This window comes from Parasteatoda tepidariorum, chromosome 9 (assembly GCF_043381705.1).
Source record: "Parasteatoda tepidariorum isolate YZ-2023 chromosome 9, CAS_Ptep_4.0, whole genome shotgun sequence".
In the NCBI taxonomy this organism is placed as follows: Eukaryota; Metazoa; Arthropoda; class Arachnida; order Araneae; family Theridiidae; genus Parasteatoda; species Parasteatoda tepidariorum.
This window is the reverse complement of record NC_092212.1, coordinates 79,708,209-79,727,214: the sequence shown is the minus strand read 5'-3', so window position 1 is coordinate 79,727,214 and position 19,006 is coordinate 79,708,209. Positions and strand designations below refer to the sequence as shown.

General features: G+C 32.8%; 1 protein-coding gene across 3 annotated transcripts in view; it reads left to right on the top strand.

Moving 5' to 3' along the window:
* The window catches only part of LOC107444569 (uncharacterized protein CG3556), a 38,423-nt gene extending 19,898 nt beyond the window's left edge, over positions 1-18,525 (top strand). Inside the window, exons 4-8 of one of the 3 annotated variants that reach the window (XM_043047120.2) lie at positions 1,831-1,988; positions 4,572-4,740; positions 12,181-12,340; positions 14,125-14,279; positions 18,359-18,525. In XM_043047120.2, the coding sequence (XP_042903054.1) occupies positions 1,831-1,988; positions 4,572-4,740; positions 12,181-12,340; positions 14,125-14,279; positions 18,359-18,438 (722 nt within the window). In that variant the 3' untranslated portion in view covers positions 18,439-18,525. Of the gene's footprint in view, positions 1-1,830; positions 1,989-4,571; positions 4,741-7,772; positions 7,933-9,444; positions 9,600-12,180; positions 12,341-14,124; positions 14,280-18,358 lie in introns of all 3 variants that reach the window. The other 2 variants (XM_043047121.2, XM_043047122.2) reach the window with 2 other exon arrangements.
* The last annotated feature ends 481 nt before the right edge of the window (positions 18,526-19,006 follow it).

Genomic DNA, 19,006 nt, shown 5'->3' with positions numbered 1-19,006 from the left:
GGTCGGCTGTTCAACGACGGTTATAAAATAAAATAAAATGACATCTCAGTGCCATTAATCACTGAGCTATCACGAGAAGTGTCTAGATAAATTTAAAATTGTCTGTTATTCCAATTCTGAAAACCTGCGCATTCTGAATTTATATTTAAAATTTGATCTTTTTGAAAAATTTTTCCCTTGAAACATAACATGCTCCATGAGTTGTCTTGAAATTTAAAAAGTTGGAAGTCTCAAATGGGATGACTTTCCTTAAGTGTTATCTAAACAGAAAATGAATCTAATGTACAAATACAGAAAAAGACAAAGGTAAATTAATAATTAAAGCATTAAAATCAAAATGGAAAAGCGTCTAAAGCAGTTAAAACCAAATTTGCTTTATTTTAATATAGATATTCAAACAAAGCAGGAAAAAGTCATAAAAAGCAATAAAAGAAGATGTGTTTTGGCAAGACAGCACTTCTTTCCTCTAAGTGCTACTAATTAACTGTTAAAAAATAATGTGCATTAATTTTTAATGTTTGATACTTTTTTTTTTAACTAAGCAGTTTATCTTAAGTATCCAATTTGTAATTTTTTTTTTTTTTATAGTTTGAAATTGCTAAATAATTTGTGTTCGATTTGTTATCCATAAAAGGATAATCATGTAATAGTCTATAAAGATTAATGATCGGAGAAGCGATAAATATAAAAATGGTTTTGTGATACTTAGCAGGGGTCTGTCCAGACATTTTGTGAAAGGTCCGTTTTTGGTGAAATTGTGAAAAAATTACTCGACATTCTTTCAACCAGGGTCCGCTTTCATGAATTTGTGCAAATAGGGTCCGTTATTGCAAAAAGAAACTTTTTCAAGGAGTTTTTAAATTGTAAAGACATACAAGATTATGCTCAACACTGTAAAATTATAATTAACAAAAATTAAATTTTAAAAATTAAACAATTGCTGCTTCTAAATTAGAGATGCAACATACAAATATTTAGTATTTAGCCTATACTGCTGAACGCAGAATATTAATTTCGGACGAATAATGGAAGAATCGTCTGCCGAAGACAAAACTTAATTCGTTTCCAGGGCAGAAAACAGGAAAGAAGGACGTAAAGGGTTTATTCGACTTACAAAATAATGAAGATAAAAAAAAATTTGAAGGGTCCGATTAAAAGAAAATTTATTTTGTGAAGGGTCCGTTGACGGACCCAAATTTCTTCTAAACAGACCCCTGTAGATATTTGCATTTTAAATATAAAATTTACAAATGTGTGTGTAAAAATTTTCGTCCAAAATAAGTGGTTTCAGAAAGTTAAATCGGAGAATTTCTTTGAGAAAATTTTTGATACTCACATGCTAAATTATATTCACAAAATACAAGAAACTGAAATATAAAAGAGCAACATACACGATTATTTTTGTATCTGAATATTGTTGGACGCAAAACCCGAGAAATAAATTTCTTTGCACCTTTGGTATGTTAAACTTCACAGAAACGAAGAAATTGGGTTTTTATTAACGAGAAAAGTATTTAAAAACCCATATATACTTTTTACGAAAATTGTCCGCAAAAAAATGACTACTAATATATTTTAGTTCAAGGGCCACAAAGGGATGCGGCCCCCGGGCCGCCAGTTGGAAACCCCTGTTATATAACAAATATCGAATTTTTAATTTTTTTATAGCTTGTAATTGTGTTAATAGTGTTCGATTTGTTATTTATAAAAGGATAATCATGTAATAGTCTTTATAGAGTAAAAGTTAATCGGAGAAACAATAGATATGAAATTGTTTTGTGATAATTAGTACTTAGTAATATATTTCCTTTTTAAATGTCTCCTTTTTAGAGTACAAGGCATTGGCTCTCCAAGCTTATGAATGTGCTGGATCTCAAAATATAAAAATCAACGACAGTGTTGTGTTTGAAAATCGAAGATTTTTAATCAGTCAGCAATATCCCGATGGTAGCTTTGGAAATGTATATACTACAGCTCTTATTGTCCAGGTAGGTACATAAAGTAATTGTCCTTAACTAGTTTCCTTACCCAGCTTGGAAGGTTCTAGTGTCTTAAACTTGAAGCATAACTATAGTTTAAACTATACAATCTCGCTGTATTTGGTCTTTAGAACGGACCAATCACAGAACCTTTATTTATAAAGGAACCTGCAAGTTAGCGAATTTTTCCAACTTAATGAAAAATTTTAAAATAAATAATCTTAAATTTTAGCATTATCTTCACGATCATGCTGCATTGGAATAACCGTTCAAATATTTTCGATTACAAAGGGTTTTCATATTAACATTTTGTGTTATTTTTCATTTATGAAAAATGGCACAAAATATCAACCTGGCGTTGTCCACTCTATTCAAGTTCTGAGTTTACAAATGTTAAACTCCGTAGCCTTGTTTTAAACCAAATCCAGAAGACGAGGGAACTCCTGGATCAAGTATCGGAAGAAATTTTCCCCTCGTGAATTTCTTGTTGGAACTGACCCGTATTTGAGTTATATGGAGAGGGTAACCACGAAAAACTCACACGGTTAGCCTGTTTGCAAGGGGACTCTATCCCATGATTCACAGAGGATATTTTACGCCTGCACTGGTCGATGCGAGCCGGTAGTGGAATTAGAATCGACCAGCCTCCAATGGGATTCAAACCTGGGACACCTCATTTGGTGGCGAGCGTTTTATTTCCTGAGCCACCAAGGGTCTCATTCTTAATAATCAGCGTAGTAAACGCTAATTTAAGATAGGCTAACAATCATAAATATCTTACAAACTCGCAGCACTTCTAAAAATTACCTGCCAAAGAACATCAGACTTCGAAAAACTGTTTTATTCAAAAGCTATCCTGCTTTGCAATCTTTTCGACTTTGCATTAAATCAAAAGGGGGCTTTAATACCATTGACTATCACAGCTTGCTTTTAATGTACTGCCTGTATCCGCAACGAATTATTTTTAAAAAGATATTAAGTGGACAAGAACTTCTGTATACCGGTTTAAAAAAATTCGCATGTTCTACAAGAAGTTGAAACAGAATAGAGCAGAAATAAAAGCTTAAATGCTAACAGTCGTACAAAACTTTTTTTTCTCTTTTTAAATTGCTCTTGCTCTAGTAACATAATAATTTAGAGATATATTTTTATTTACGTAAGTTAAAAGTAAAGGTCTTAAAGCTATTGACTCAAAGTACTGAAAATTTATAATTGTGTATACAGGAAAATTCTAGAAGTTATTTTTTTCCAAATGTAATTTCAAAGTAGCTCTACAATGTTATGTTAGCCAAATTATATTGTATTTAAATTTAATGAAATGGCCAAAAATTAATGGTTTCACAGAGTATTTTTGAAGAAAACTATTTTGTTTGCAATATGTGACATACAAAAATTTGTCGCTGACTTGTTTTTTTCTTTTTCTGCAAGGTAGTGCATAATTTAATAGAATGACAGGGTGCATAGCGTTTTTAAAGTGCTTAAAGGTGCTTATTTTTGACTTACGGTTTTTAAAAGCCCTTAAAGGTGCTTTTTTTTATTCGGGGTCTGTAAAAAGTCCTTAATTTTCTGTCTTTTAAAGAGATTTTTTTTTCTTTGCCGTGCCGATTGTTCTTAATTACAAAAAAATGCAGAATTCTCACAATTTTCTTTGCAATATTTATCAGAATCTAGTTATTTTATGATTATGTAAAGTTTTTAAAATTGTTTTTGAAATTTATTGATTTAATGTTTATAAACTAAGAAATTTAAACGATAGAGAATACTTTTTATTAGTACACAGATCCTAATTATGACTTTTTTTTTGGAAAGTGATTAAAAAATGCATAAATAGTACTTAAAAGGTGCTTATTTTTTGTTGAAAAATCTGGCTTCTCACCCTGGAATTAAATCTTCCTTATCAGGGGTCTGTTTAGAAGAAATTTGGGTCCGTTAACCGACCCTTCACAAAATGTCTTTTCATGAAAACGAACCCTTCACGAAATATCTTTTCATGAAAGCGGACCCTTCATAAATTTTTATCTTCGTTTTCGTTTTGTTAATCGAATAAACTCTTCCCAGGGGAGTGGGGGGGAGGACAGATGTAAACTAAGTAAGTTTTGTCTTCAGCAGACGCTTCTTCCTTTATTCGTCCGAAATGAATATTCAGCGTTCAGCAGTATGCGCTAAATACCAAATATTTGTATTGTTGCATCGCTAATTTAGAAGCAGCAGTTGCTGTTTATTTTTTTAATAAAATTTTTTTATAATTTTACGGTGTCGAGCATAATCGTGTATCTCTTTAAAATTTTTAAGGACTCCTTGAAAAAGTCACAAAAGCAGGACCCTGGTTGAAAGAATGTGACTTAATGTTTGTTTTACATTCACAAATTACGAGGAATTTTTTCACAATTTTACTAAAACGGACCTTTCACAAAATGTCTGGACAGACACTTGAACAAATTTTTATAACAAGAAAAAAAACTTGGTGCGTTCGCATTTAGGAAAATTGTACGAATCGTGATGAATTCTTTACATCAGATTATTAAATAATTATCTAATTATAAATCCCTATTTATGAGTGTTCATAAAAACTTTCATTAATTATCTTTCCAGGCTTTAGCGTCTGCTCCTCATTTGTCATGGAATAAAAAAGGTGCACTGGACTATTTAAGAAAACAATCTCTCACTGAAGTCAACATGGTGTCAACTTATCTCATACAACTAGCGTTAAACGCAGAGAGGATAAAATTTATAAAAGATATTCATCCAGAATTGATAATGGGTAAGTTTTCCATTTTAAATGGTTTTCGAAGCTCTGTCGCCAAGTAAAATAAAAACTCTGTTTAAGTGTCTTACTCTTGAAGCAAAACTGGATTTGGACTATGTTATGAAGCTGGTTCGAAACGTGTATAACATGGTGCGTAGCGTTTTTAAAAAGTGCATAAAGGTGCTTTCCTCATGGATTGTTTTTAAAAAGGGCTTAGATTTTTTTTTCTTTACCATGTGCATTTTCTCTACATCAATGCAAAAGCGCGCTTTTCGCATTGTTCTATTCAACTTTTCACAATTCATTCAACCACAATCTATTTCGAAGTCCCGTCGGTCCAAAACCTATCAAAGGGCTAATAGTTTTACATGTTTGATAAAGTACTTGCGAGTCCGCATGTGCGTCTACTGAGCTGGGTTCGATGAGATTCTTGCACTCTTATGTGCAACTCTGCTGCATTTTGCAAGATATTCTTCTCAATTCCAGGCTTCATTTTCCACCCTCTCATATCAAACCTGAAGAATCTCTTTACCTTTTTATAACGGTTAATATAATCGGGTAGTTTTTTTTGCCAGAAACTAGTTATTTTATCATGATCGTGTGAAGTCTTTGAAAATTATTCTTCATTTTGTTAATGTACATAGAGCTTAATATTTTTTGAGTGCTTAAAAAGTACTTTGTGCTTATTTTTTGTTGAGAGATTTTCCTACACACTTATTGTTTGTTTCATGATTAAAATGTGTAGAAAAGCACTTTAAAAATATTTAAAGATCATGAAAATTAAAACATCATTATTTTATGTAATAATTAAAAAACTTAAATTTTTTATATATACATTTTTTGCATTTATAAATTTACTCACCTTTGCTATATATTTCTAAATGTTCATTTTTTTCATTATCTTAAGCTTTTGTAAATGTATATAATTAGTGCTTAAATTTTTTTTCAGTGCTTAAAAAGTACTTAAAAGGTACTTATTTGTTGAAAGATATGGGTACGCAGCCTGTAAGAATTAGTGCAAAGATTAAAGTAATAATTCGTAATTTTGGGTGCATATTTAGTTTAATTATATGTCTAGCTACTCAGTTTCCCAGTGTTAATTCTGTGCATTTTAGCTTCCTTATGCAACAGATGATGTATTATAATTGCAAGAGTCATTTATCATCCGATTATCCAGACTGGACTTCCGATTTTTGATACTAAGTGAATTTTATGTTTGTGGAAAAATGAAACTCTGTTGCACTTCCGCTGTTATGATTTACTAGCGAATCATAATGTCTATCATTTCGTACATGGCATGACTGACAAATTATTTTTAGTTTTTAAAAAAATTGCTTTTTAATATTTTTGTATCTCTTATCTCTATGGTAAGAGTTATTATTAATATAACAGGGTGCGTAGCGTTTTTAAAAAGTGCTTAAAGGTGTTTATTTTCAACTTTCGTAATTTAAAAGCCCTTAAAGGTGCTTTTTTCATTGGTGTTTTTAAAAAGTGCTTAAGTTTCACTTTTCAAAAATGAGATTTTTTTTTCTTTACCATGTCGATTTTTGCCACGTACAATGCAAAAGCGTTTTCACGTTCTATTCAAAGTTTTCACAATTCGTTCAACCACAATGCATTTCGGCTTTACCTTTGCAGGGGTCTGTTTAAAAGAAATTTGGGTCCGTTAACAAGATATATTCACAAGATATATTTTCATAAAAACGGACCCTACACAGAATGATTTTTCTTTTAATCGGACCCTTCACAAATTTGTTTATCTTCATTATTATTTTATTAATCGAATAAACCTTTACCAGGGCAGAAAACAAGAAAGATGGATGTAAACGAATTAAGTTTTGTCTTCGGCAGACGATTCTTCCATTATTCGTCCGAACTTAATATTATGCGTTCAGCAGTATAAGCTAAATACCAAATATTTGTATGTTGCATCTCTAATTTAGAAGCAGCAATTGTTGTTTATTTTTTAAAATTTAATTTTTTTAATTATAATTTTACAGTGTTGAGCATAATCTTGTATATCTTTACAATTTAAAATAATTGTAATTTTGCAATAATTACAATTACAATTTTGCAATAACGGACCCTATTTAAACAAATTCATAAAAGCGGACCCTGGTTGAAAGAATGTGAGTAATTTTTTCACAATTTCACGAAAAACGGACCTTTCACAAAATGTCTGGACAGACCCCTGCTAATATAATCAAGAAAAAGAGTTCTTTGTCAGAAACTACTTATTTTATCATGATCACGTAAAGTCTTTGAAAATTATTTTGTTGATGTATATAGTGCTTAAAACTGCTAAATGAGTGCTTAAAAAGTACTTAAAAGGTGCTTATTTTTTGTTATAAAATTTGGCTACACACCCTGTCTAACAAGTGAATAAAAGTCGCATTGACCACGTCAACCTTCATTTAAGAAAAGGTAACCCTACATTAAATGGAGTTAATATGTCTTATATATTAGTGAATTGGGTTGTATTTTTGTAGCTGTACACTCTGCAGCACTTCTCCACCATAATTATATCTGTGATAGACTTCGATGAACGGATACCACTTGTTGATTCATTGCTGTTTTGTGAGATGCCGGTAGGGCTGTATTTAGATCACCGTGCTCTTAAATGCTGCTCGTGAGAACTGTATTGAGTTCACGGTCGTGGTCGCTTCTGTGTTGCCATTAGCAGTCGGGTATATACAAGCCAACGTTGTGTGTGATTGAGACTGAGTAGCAACAGTGTGAGGAGGTGGTTAATATCTCAGTATCAAGTCAACTGTTCAAGGGGAACCATCCATCGAGACATGAGTTTCCGCCAAGGGAGGAGTGTTCGTATCGCGACCGGGTCACCAATGTGTGGGGAGTCGCATAGACCACGTCAACTTTAATCTATGAAAAGGTACCCCAACATAGAATCGAGTTAACATGTCTTATATGGAATTGGAATTGTATTTTTGTAGTGGTAGATACACTTCATACTTTAAAATTACTAAATATGTTTACTTTTCTATATACTTGCTTTAACTTGGCACTAAATCATTTAATTTTTTCAGAACGTGCTGAAACCAAGAAAGCTGAGAAGTTCTTTGTACAGTACAGTTTGAGAGTGGGTCGCTATCCCAATGTCCACCACACAATTACAATCAATGTCCCACCAAACTCAAATTTTTTTGAAGTCATGAAATTATCTTCTGTAAATGATCCGAAGTACAAGTAAGTTCTTTGATTTAGTACATACTTGCAGTTTATGTGTAATTTTAAACTATTTTGGCCAACATGAGAAAACTCAGCTTCTCGAGTAGTCATTTTTTTTTTTTTCCTTTTCTGCCTTATGGAAAAAATGCAAGTTTCTGAAATTATCTTTAACCCTAGATAACGGAAATATTCGTTTATTCGCAAGTTTCGAGAAATATTCGTTTGACCGCTATTTTCACGAATTTGAGATGTTTCCGCTGCTCTTACTGACCAACTCACAGCACTATGTAGTAAAATGAGGTGATGAGCTGCGATTTTCCGATCCAGCTGCATTTAGCGACTCGCTCCCCTGTCTAGCATTTTTACGTAAAAAAAAATTGAATCTTGCCATTGTTTTAGTTCAGAAGCTTTTATTATAATTGGGACCAATTAATTACAGGCAAGATAAAAAAAATCTTTAAGAAGTCATTAAAAGCAGTATATTTAAATTGTTTATTACTTAATACTCTTTGCCCCCTGATCACCCCATCTCCCCCTGGTTTAGAGCCACTGATCTGATGTTTTTTTTCCACAACCATAAATGCCTTGGAGGAAATTGAAAGCTGTATTAGCGAAATTTTGTCCCATTTATACAAAAAATATTATAATAAAATTTCAGCACCGTGCATATGCGCCGGGAACACTACGTTGGCCGTTCACCAACTATGCTACGAGGCGCATCCAGAAAGGAAGTGTTTTATTTTTTTTAAAAAAAGAACTCACACATTCAGGAACATATTTATTGGCAACCAGTACAGCAATGTTTCAGCTATTTTTCAACATAGCCACCACCAGAATTGAGACACTTGTCGTATAATGTGATCAAATTTTGTATCCCTCTGTCGTAGAACTCTGCCTCCTGTGAATGGAACCACGTGGTGAAACAGTAAACGCTGACCGTTACTGTGAAACACTGCTTGCACTCAAAACAAGAGGCTTGGCTGGTATTGTGCTCCTCCATGCAATGCTCGCCCACATACGGCTCGACTCACAGCAAGCGCTTATTCGGAATTTGACTCAGTTGTTTGATCATCCACCCTACACCCCTGATCTTGCTCCCAGCGGTTTTCACGTTTTCTTGCAACTCAAGAAATTCCTGTCCTCCGGTGAGCGTTTTGGCAACGACGAAAAGCTGAAGACGTCTGGCACACGCTGGTTTCACTCACAGGCGGCAGGGTTCTACGACAGAGGGATACAAAAGTTGATCCCACTATACGACAAGTGCCTCCATTCTGGTGATGGCTATGTTGAAAAATAGCTGAAACATTGCTGTACTGGTTGCCAATAAATATGTTCCTGAATGTGTGAGTTCTTTTTTTAAAAAAAAAAATAAAAAAATAGGGAAACTTGCTTTCTGAATGCGCCTCGTATTTTTTCTAATTTAATTGAAACTATATAATTTAAAAGATGAAACTTTTATGTATTTGATCGTCAATAGCGAAAAGAAATTTTGCTGCGCTATGTTTCTAAGTTTTGATTTTTACTTTTCAGTTTTTCCTACTACATGGATAAAAATAAAGAACCAAGCATTTATGCGATATCAGACGTACCCAACGATGCGGAAGAAAATTTATACTGGAGATTGTGCGTACAAACTGACATCAATCACGACAGGCATACCTCAACTGTCAAAACATTTACAAGATGTAAGTTTTCTGCACACAATTTATTCTTTTATACAAATCAGCCAACTCTTGACATTGTGTATTAGACAGCATACAGATAAAATGTCAATACTTGTTTGGTAATTAAGTAAATAGTTTTCAAACATAGGTTGCTCCCGAATTCGCTAAAGAAATTCAGAGGAATGGTAAAAGGCGTCTAGAGGATAAGTTTACTTTTTAGAACATGGGATTGAAATGGTAAAAAATCAACAAAACCCCATGCTGCTAATCAACAAAAAGATAATACAAACTTGATAAGTACAAAAAGATTTATTTGATTAATTATTACTAGAGTTCTTGGAAGTGGTGTCCGATGACGCCATTGCAGTCAGTCTACGACCTAGATTATTCCCGAGCGTGCTCAAAGTAACTGGCAAAGCGATGGCATTCCATACTGTGAGATTCAGTGTCCATGAAGTGTCGTATGAACTAAGATTTAAGGTGGTCACATAAAGAAGTAACAGTGATTGAGATCTGGTGAACGCAGAGGCTCATTCAACCTGTATCGTGGCTTCCTATCCACTTCCTTGGCTATGTTACATCGAANAAAACTCCTTGAAAAAGTTTTTATGCAATAACCGGACCTTATTCGCACAAATTCATAAAAGCGGACCCAGGTTGAAAGAATGCGATTAATTTTTTCACGATTTCATGAAAAACAGACCTTTCACAAAATGTCTGGACAGATACCTGGCTAATATAATCCAGAAAAGAGTTCTTTGTCAGAAACTAGTTATTTTATCATGATCACGTAAAGTCTTTAAAAATTATTTTGTTGATGTACATAGTGCTTAAAAATGCTAAATGAGTGCGTAAAAGGTACTTAAAAGGTGCTTATTTTTGTTATGAAATTTGGCTACGCACCCTGTATAACAAGTGAATAAAAGTGGAAAACATTCATCTTAGTTTAATTAATAAACAAACACAATCGCGTAATATTTTTTTAAATTTTAAGTTAATCAAATACGGTCGCTAACCTTGGCGCAGTATAGCCGCATAGATGTCTCTAGAAATTAAACTGCATGCAATTATTTGAAATTATCTATGAACAAAATGTATACTTAAAATCAGTTATCTCAGTTTGCATTGTGCTTTTTCAAACGGTTGAAATATAAAAGGAAAACTAATTCCCTGTTTCACTGATGAAGGCTGCCCTTTGAGCAACCGAAACAGCGGTCTCTATTTTATAAATATTTTTGTGCTTTTGAACGGTGTTTGCCTTGGTTTGTATTTTAGCACAAAGGTCGCCCACTTGTGTATTTAATTCCCTAAGTCTATACAAGCAGTTTTTCATACATTTTGCACAAAACTGGAGCTTTCTGAGAAAACTAGCTGAAAACTACTATTCACGTATTTGATAGTTCAACTTTAATCCGAATTTTGGTTCACTGTAATCTGGATTTCATTAATATTTAGTTTTGTCTAAATAAATAGAAAGGGGATGTATGGAAATTAATATTTGGCAAATTTAAAAGTAAAAAAAAACTGTAAATAGTGTTAAAATTGATGAGTAACATTTAAACTAAAATTTATTAAGCGTATGTTAAATTTGCTGTTTATTAACATATTTCACTTATATTTAGTTTTATATTTATAAAAATAAATTTACATTAAAAATCTATTAAATAGATAGTTTGTATGAATATAAATGAAAGCTTATTCTGTGAAGTGAAATTTTAATAATTTTTTCAGCTAGATCTAAACTTTTCATTTGATATCTAATTGACAAATTTGGTTTTTAACAAATTCATGGAGCTTGAATGACTATAACGACTTTACTCAGTAATAAATGATAGTTTTAACAATCTTAAAACATCTAGCGTTAGTTATTAAATAAGCATTTTGAATAATACATGAAAACATAACTAATCTATTTTTTTACTAACCTTCATGTGGGGGGGGGGGGAATTCACATCGACCATGTCAACCTTCATCTATGAAAAGGTAACCCATAAAGTATCGAGTTAACATGTATTATATACTAGTGAATTGGAATTGTATTTTTACAGTGGTAGACACACTGCAGAACTTCCCCACCAGAACTATATCTGTGATAGACTTTGGATACCGCTAGTTGATTCATTGCTGTTTTATGAGATGCCGGGAGAGCTGTATTTAGATCACCGTGCTCTTAAATGCTGCTCGTGAGAACTGTATTGAGTTCACGGTCGTGGTCGCTTCTGTGTTGCCATTAGCAGTCAAGTATATACAAGCCGACGTTGTGTGTGATTGAGACTGAGTAGCAACAGTGTGAGGAGGTGGTTAATATCTCAGTCACAAGTATGAAGTCAACTGTTGAAGGGGAACCATCCATCGAGACATGAGTTTCCGTCAAGGGGGGCGTGTTCACATCGCGTCCGGGTCACCAATGGGGGGGGGAGTCGCATAGACCACGTCAACTTTAATCTATGAAAAGGTACCCCAACATAGAATCGAGTTAACATGTCTTATATGGAATTGTATTTTTGTAGTGGTAGATACTTCATACTTTAAAAATTACTAAATATGTTTACTTTTCTATATACTTGCTTTAACTTGGCACTAAATCATTTAATTTTTTCAGAACGTGCTGAAACAAAGAAAGCTGAGAAGTTCTTTATACAGTACAGTTTGAGAGTGGGTCGCTATCCCAATGTCCATCATACAATCACAATCAATGTCCCACCGAACTCAAATTTTTTTGAAGTCATGAAATTATCCTCTGCAAATGACCCGAAGTACAAGTAAGTTCTTTGATTTGGTTCATACTTGCAGTTTATGTGTCATTTTAAACTATTTTGGGCCAACATTAAAAGACTCAATTTCTCAAAAGAATAGACTTTTATTTATGCCTTATGATATAGTATTTCTGCGAAATTGTCTTTGACACGTTCATAGCTGCCAACTCTACTGGATTTTCCAGTAGACTACTGGATTTTGCCAGTTTCTCCTGGTCTACTGGTTTATTTAAAACTCTCCTGGTTTTTGTACAATTTAGAAAATTCCAAAAATTGAGTAAGTTTCCTTAAAAAATCCCTTTTGAAATTAATTTTTTGTGCAGATTATTGCTTGAATAATTAAAAAGTATTACTAATACATAATGAAGTGAACTTCATTTATAGAAATCAGTCCAAAACTTTTTTTGTTCTAAAATGTTCAGTTTATTTTTACTCACAGTAATCTTTTTAAATTACTTTTAAAAAATCTTTGAACTATGTTTGGTGAATTAAATGCCTATTAATGTTCAAAATTATGAGTAAACGTAATACATAACATTTCAAGTATGTTTAATGCCAATCATAACTATAGAATATTGCAGTTTTTCTACTTTGATGACTAAGAAAATCCCTAGAATTTCCTACTTCTAAAATATTTAGTACATTATGCAACAATTATCGTGAAATTTATATTATTTCGTAAAATCTACTGGATTTTTTTCTCTCTATGTTGGCAGCTATGCACGTTGAATGCCATGGGGGTCATCGGTAACCGGTTCTGAGTTTGTTCGTAGAGCCACAGGGATCACCGGTGACCGGCGAAGCAAAGATTATTAGAAACACATAATTCGAGTAGATTTTTAATTTTATATTATCGTTACTTAAATGGTGTGAAGAAATTAATGCAATATAGAACTTACAAAAATAGTTTTATTAACTTGCTCCGCGAATCAATATTTTCAAGTGATAATTTATTAATTGTGATTCTTGGTTTAATAAATTCAGTTTAGTAGTTTTTTATCCACCACTATCTCTAAACAATTCGTAGGCATATATAATTCACGACTTTTTTTCAGATGTGTCATGCTAAACCTTCTTAAAAAAAAAAACTAGCAAAATTTGTCTAATATTTGCAAATTTAGTTTGTAATTATTTACCGTTGTGGCCAGACAGGCAAGCCATGTAAAATTAGCGTGGCATTCAACGTGTTAATAGACACGAGGCAGCCAGTTTCGCGAATTTGAGATGTTCCCGTTGCTGTTACTGACCAACTCACAGCACTATGTAGTTAAATCCGAAGGTGATAAGCTGCGATTTTCCAATCCATCGGCGTTTAACGACTCGCTCCCCTGTCTAGCATTTTTTTAAATAAGAAAAAAAACTTGAATCTTGCTATTGTTTTAGTTTGGATAAGAAATTTTAAAGGAAATAAAAGTTTGTATTATACCTGGGAGCAATTACAGACAAGATTAAAATCTCAAGTCATTAAAAGCAGTTATTTTTTATTTAAATTTATTCTTTTTAATACTCTTCACCGCATTGAGACATAATCGCCTCCTGGTTGGGAACCACTGAACTAATGTTTTCTTTTTTCCATTACCATAAATGCTTTAAATGAAATTGAGAGCTATATCAATCTAAATTTTGCCCTATTTATGCAAAAAAAAAAAAAGTTTATAATAAAATTTAATCAACTATGCTATTTTTTCTAATTTAATTGAAACTCAATTTAAAAAATGAAAATTTTTTGTATTTGATCGTCAATAGCGAAAAGAAATTTTGCACTATGTTTTTTGATTTTTACTTTTCAGTTTTTCTTACTACATGGATAAAAATAAAGAACCAAGCATCTATGCGATATCAGACGTACCCAATGATGCCGAGGAAAATTTGTACTGGCGATTATGCGTACAAACTGACATCAATCACGACAGGCATACCTCTACTGTGAAAACATTTCAAAGATGTAAGTTTTCTCTACACGATTTTATTCTTTTATACAAATCAGCCAACTCTTGACATTGTGTATTAGATATCATACAGATAAAATATCGATACTTGTTTGGTAATTAAGTAAAAAGCTTTCAAACATAGGTTGCTCCCGAATTCGTTAAAGAAATTAAGAGGAGTGGTAAAAGGCGTCTAGAGGATAAGTTTACTTTTTAGAACATAGGAATGAAATGGTAAAAAATCAACAAAACCCCATGCTGCTAATCAACAAAAAGATAATACAAACTTGATAAGTACAAAAAGATTTATTTGATTAATTATCACTAGAGTTCGTGGAAGGGGTGTCCGTCTACGACCTAGACTATTCCCGAGCGTGCTCAAAGTAACTGGCAAAGCGATGGCATTCCATACTGTGAGATTCAGTGTCCATGAAGTGCCGTATAAACTAAGATTTAAGGTGGTCACATAAAGAAGTAACTGTGATTGAGATCTGGTGAACGCAGAGGCTCATTCAACCTGTGTCGTGGCTTCCTATCCACTTCCTTGGCTATGTTATATCGAAGTGACAATACACCTGAAGGGCATTATGTGCAGCTGTACAATCATGCATGAACATGAACTTCATAGCTTATAATTTCTCTACAGAAAGTACTCCCTTCAAATTCTAAGACCATCTACTGTTATGGAAACAAACAGCACATTTTAAAGAGAGGAACTTCTTTTTCCCCTGATTCTTTCTCTCCCTAACCAGAGCCAAAACCGGTCTTAAATATTGACCTAATACCCCTTCTTGAAATAGTTAAACCTCGTAACCTTAGTCACCTCCACTGTATCTGACGAATGGCGAGGGGAGTACTTTCCATACACTAGGTATGTATGAATTCAACTTTTTCTAAACTTTAAATTTTGATGCACAAATAGTGGAGACTGAATTTGCGGTGAAAGGTTTCTCCAGCAGTATAGCGTTCTCTTAATGACTGGCTATAGATGGTTGACCGGGTAAAGTTAGGAACAAGTGGGGTTAAAATTAGACTTCCGACTTACCAGTTCTGATTTATTCTTACTACTGAGCATAAAAAAACACGCGATGCAATGTTTACAATATAACTCGTTCTACCAATTTAGTTTCAGCTTAAAATCTGTTTAATTTCAGCTGAAGATTAATTTGGAATACTCCACGAGGATTCTATGATGTTAAGCAAAGAATAAGTGATATTTTACGAAAATGTGGTCACATAAGGGATACAAACAACCTTACACTTTATGTTATCAAACTTATTTAAGGCTCATGACCTTCTAGAGTTTATATGTTACGGAAAACTCTTATGTGTTGTTAAATTATGCGTAGGTTCAATTACAAATCGCAATATAATTTCCTAGAATATAAAGTCTGTTCACATCATCCAAAGTTTTCCATACTTTTTCTCCTTTGTTATGGTGGAGAAGTAACTGTTAAGTGGCCTCCATCCACGCAATCTTAGATTTTAGATTAAATTTTTTACTTGTTTTCTTGATATTTTTCTATTAACTTATGATATAGTATAATTAGGCAGTGTAATACGTTTCAAAAAAGATAAGTCGGTTTTAATTAATTAGGCACTTGATAATTTTTAAAATTTCTATTAGTTTTTGATCAAAACTTTAAAGCAATAAAATGATGAGATTTTGTGGGTTTGAGTAAGTAATTTCAGGGATGAGATTCTTCCGCGGATTCGCGGATTTCCGCTTTTTTTCAGATTTTTCCATTTTTCCCGCTAATTTCCGCTGAAATTTTTTTTGCCCAAGTTAAAATGTTTTATGAGGAATTTAATTTTCCGCGGAGGGAAATTGTTGAAGTCCCTTTTCCTCCCTCTGAAGTTTCTCTAAAAATCATTTCCTTGGGATAAAACTGGTTGACCTTTATACAGGGATGAGATTTTTTTTGTCTCTCGAATTTCAGCCTTTTTATCAAAAACTCCGATTCTCTAAAAGTTTCGTTTTTTTAAATAAATATCCCGTTTTTTTTAAATTCAGTCATTGAAGTAAAATAATTATATTTATTTACGATTTTCAAAGATAAACAGAAAATTCAATCTACGCCCTAGCTGCTAACCCTTCCGCATTTTTACTTATTTTAGCTATTTTCTCCGATTTCACGCACAGAAAATAAGATTTTCCGTATTTTTTATCCGTCGGCTGGATAGCTCGTATTTTCGTAATTCAGATCTCGATTTTTATTCACGCGATTTTAATATCAATCATCGATTTTCGTATTTACCTGATTTAAAAGTTGCACATTGCGATTCTTATTTACGCTATTTAAATATCGTATATTATGATTCTTATTTACGACATTTAAAAATCCAATATCGTGTTTTGTATTTATGCATTTTTAAAATCTCGATTTTATTATCAAATCTCGATTTTCGTATTTACCTGATTTAAAAGTTGAACGTTGCGATTCTTATTCAGGCGATTTAAATATTGTACAGTGCGATTCTTACTTACGAGATTTAAAAAATCAATATCGCGATTTGTATTTACGAGCTTTTAAAGCCCTATGTAGCAATTCGTATTCACGTGAGCTTAAAATCCAATATCGTGATTCGTTTTTGTGGTTGTAATATCGCGCGATTTAAAAATTATGCATCGTGATCAAAAAATTAAAAAATCATGATTTGTATTTTCGCATTTTTTAAATTCGATGTAGAGTTTCATATTTACGTGATTTAAAAGTCTCATATCGGGATTTATATTCACATGGTTTACAAGTTTAAAAATCGCACTTTTTTGTCAAATTTTTGTTTATATAAATATATATATTTTTTTCCCTTCTTTTGTTTTTGTTTTTTGGATTTCCTCTTTTTTACTTTCTGACTACTCTCATCCCTGTAATTTGAAACTAAAAGTTTCTCAGTTTTTCCGATTTTTTTAAAAAATCTAATTTTATTACAGTTAAAATTGAAGAACAAATTTCCTTCAACGCTAATTTCATAAAATAAGATATTTATCAGAAATCTAAACTAATAACTATTTGCTATTTAATTATCTTTCAAGAATTGTTAATTGCACAATTGTATCATATTTTGTCAGAAAAAAATAAAATCTAAATACCTCACGCTTTATCTCAAATTTTAATTGGTTGAAGACTTCTTATTTTACATGCATCGGGAGATAGTGTCAAATAGTGTAAACGACCATCAGTTTAATTTATACCAGTTGAACAGCCGACCCGATTTCTGAACCCAATCCAGAAGACAAGGGCACTCTTAAATGGAATGTTGGGAGAAATTTGCCTTCGTGGAGGATACTTTGATGGAACTAACCAGCATTTGCTTTACATGGAGAAGAAACCATCCCAGGGTTAGCCTGACTGCAAGTGTGATAACTCATAATCCGTGTACTACTGAGTATGTGTTTATATTAGTACTGTGGTCTGTGCAAACCGGATGCGGAGGTTGTATAGACCAGGCGTCGCTGACATTCGAACTTTGTTCATCACATTGGACGGCGAACGCTCTATCCCCTGAGCTGTCGCTGCTCGTAAGTTTATTTGTGAAAATTAAATGAAAAAGATTTTATAACCGTTGTTCAATAGCCGACCCAATTTTGGGTTTTCAACTAATGTTAAACTCCGTAGCCTTGTAATTTTGGACCAATCCGGAATACTAGGAAACTCCTGTATCAGTATCCGAAGAAATATTTGGTATGTGAACATGGAGGGCTTTGACTCGATAGATTTAACGTGTATCACTCACCATTGCTTACACGGAGAGTCTTCTGGCGGGGATCGAACCCACAACCTCTTGGATATAGGCCCAGTGCCCTACCAACCAGGCTATCTAGGCCTAAAAAAAAAAAATTTTCTCCCCGCCTCCAGTTTTTCAACAGTTCAGTTCGGTCAGGAGAGAAAGGGTTAATACGTTCGCTGTACTAAGCTTCCATTGCCATTTCCTCGACTGTACATAAATTGCACTTCAGAAAATTCCTGGTTCATGAAGTCAGCCATTGCTATACGCATTGGAACAGACATCTTACTAAATGCTTAAGTAGAAGTTGAAGTAATTGTCTTTAAAATTAAACATACTCTAATGCTGAAATTTCTGTTTATTTTAGCGCCAATCCACCTGCTTCCAAAGGAAAAAGATCACGTTGTATACTGGTACATGGATATAGACTGTGAGGAAACAGTTTAGCTGTTTAATTTGTATCGTTAAGTTTTTGGTTTGTAAATATTGTCCTTGTAAAAAAATGTTATCGCTGTATTAAAATATCTAAAAGTACTTGAAATATTTTTCTGATCTTAAAATTACATTAAGATTGCAGTTAAAATCATATATTGCCTTAATCTCTTGAGACCAGAGCCTTAAATAGGGGCAGGAAAAGTGATTTTTTACTTAAATATACAGTCCCTGACCAAATTATTAGACTGATTATAAGATTCTAAGTAAAATCTTGATTATCGGGGGATACTGTACAGCATTATTCTTACTCTACCGAAACCGGTTTGTACTTGTTTACGTTCGTGTATTAATTTCTTAAATTAGAAGATTGGATAAATTAGAATATTTATTATATCTGGTATTATATTAGACACACTGTGATGGTGTTTTAATAAATACATGTTTTGCACTACTTTATATGCAATACTTTCGTATTTAAACATGTAATAGGTTTTAAGATTTTACATAGAATCTCATAGCGCGTCTAATAATTTAGTCAGGGACTGTATAACTTAGCACAAAGGAAGCTTAAAAATGTGGT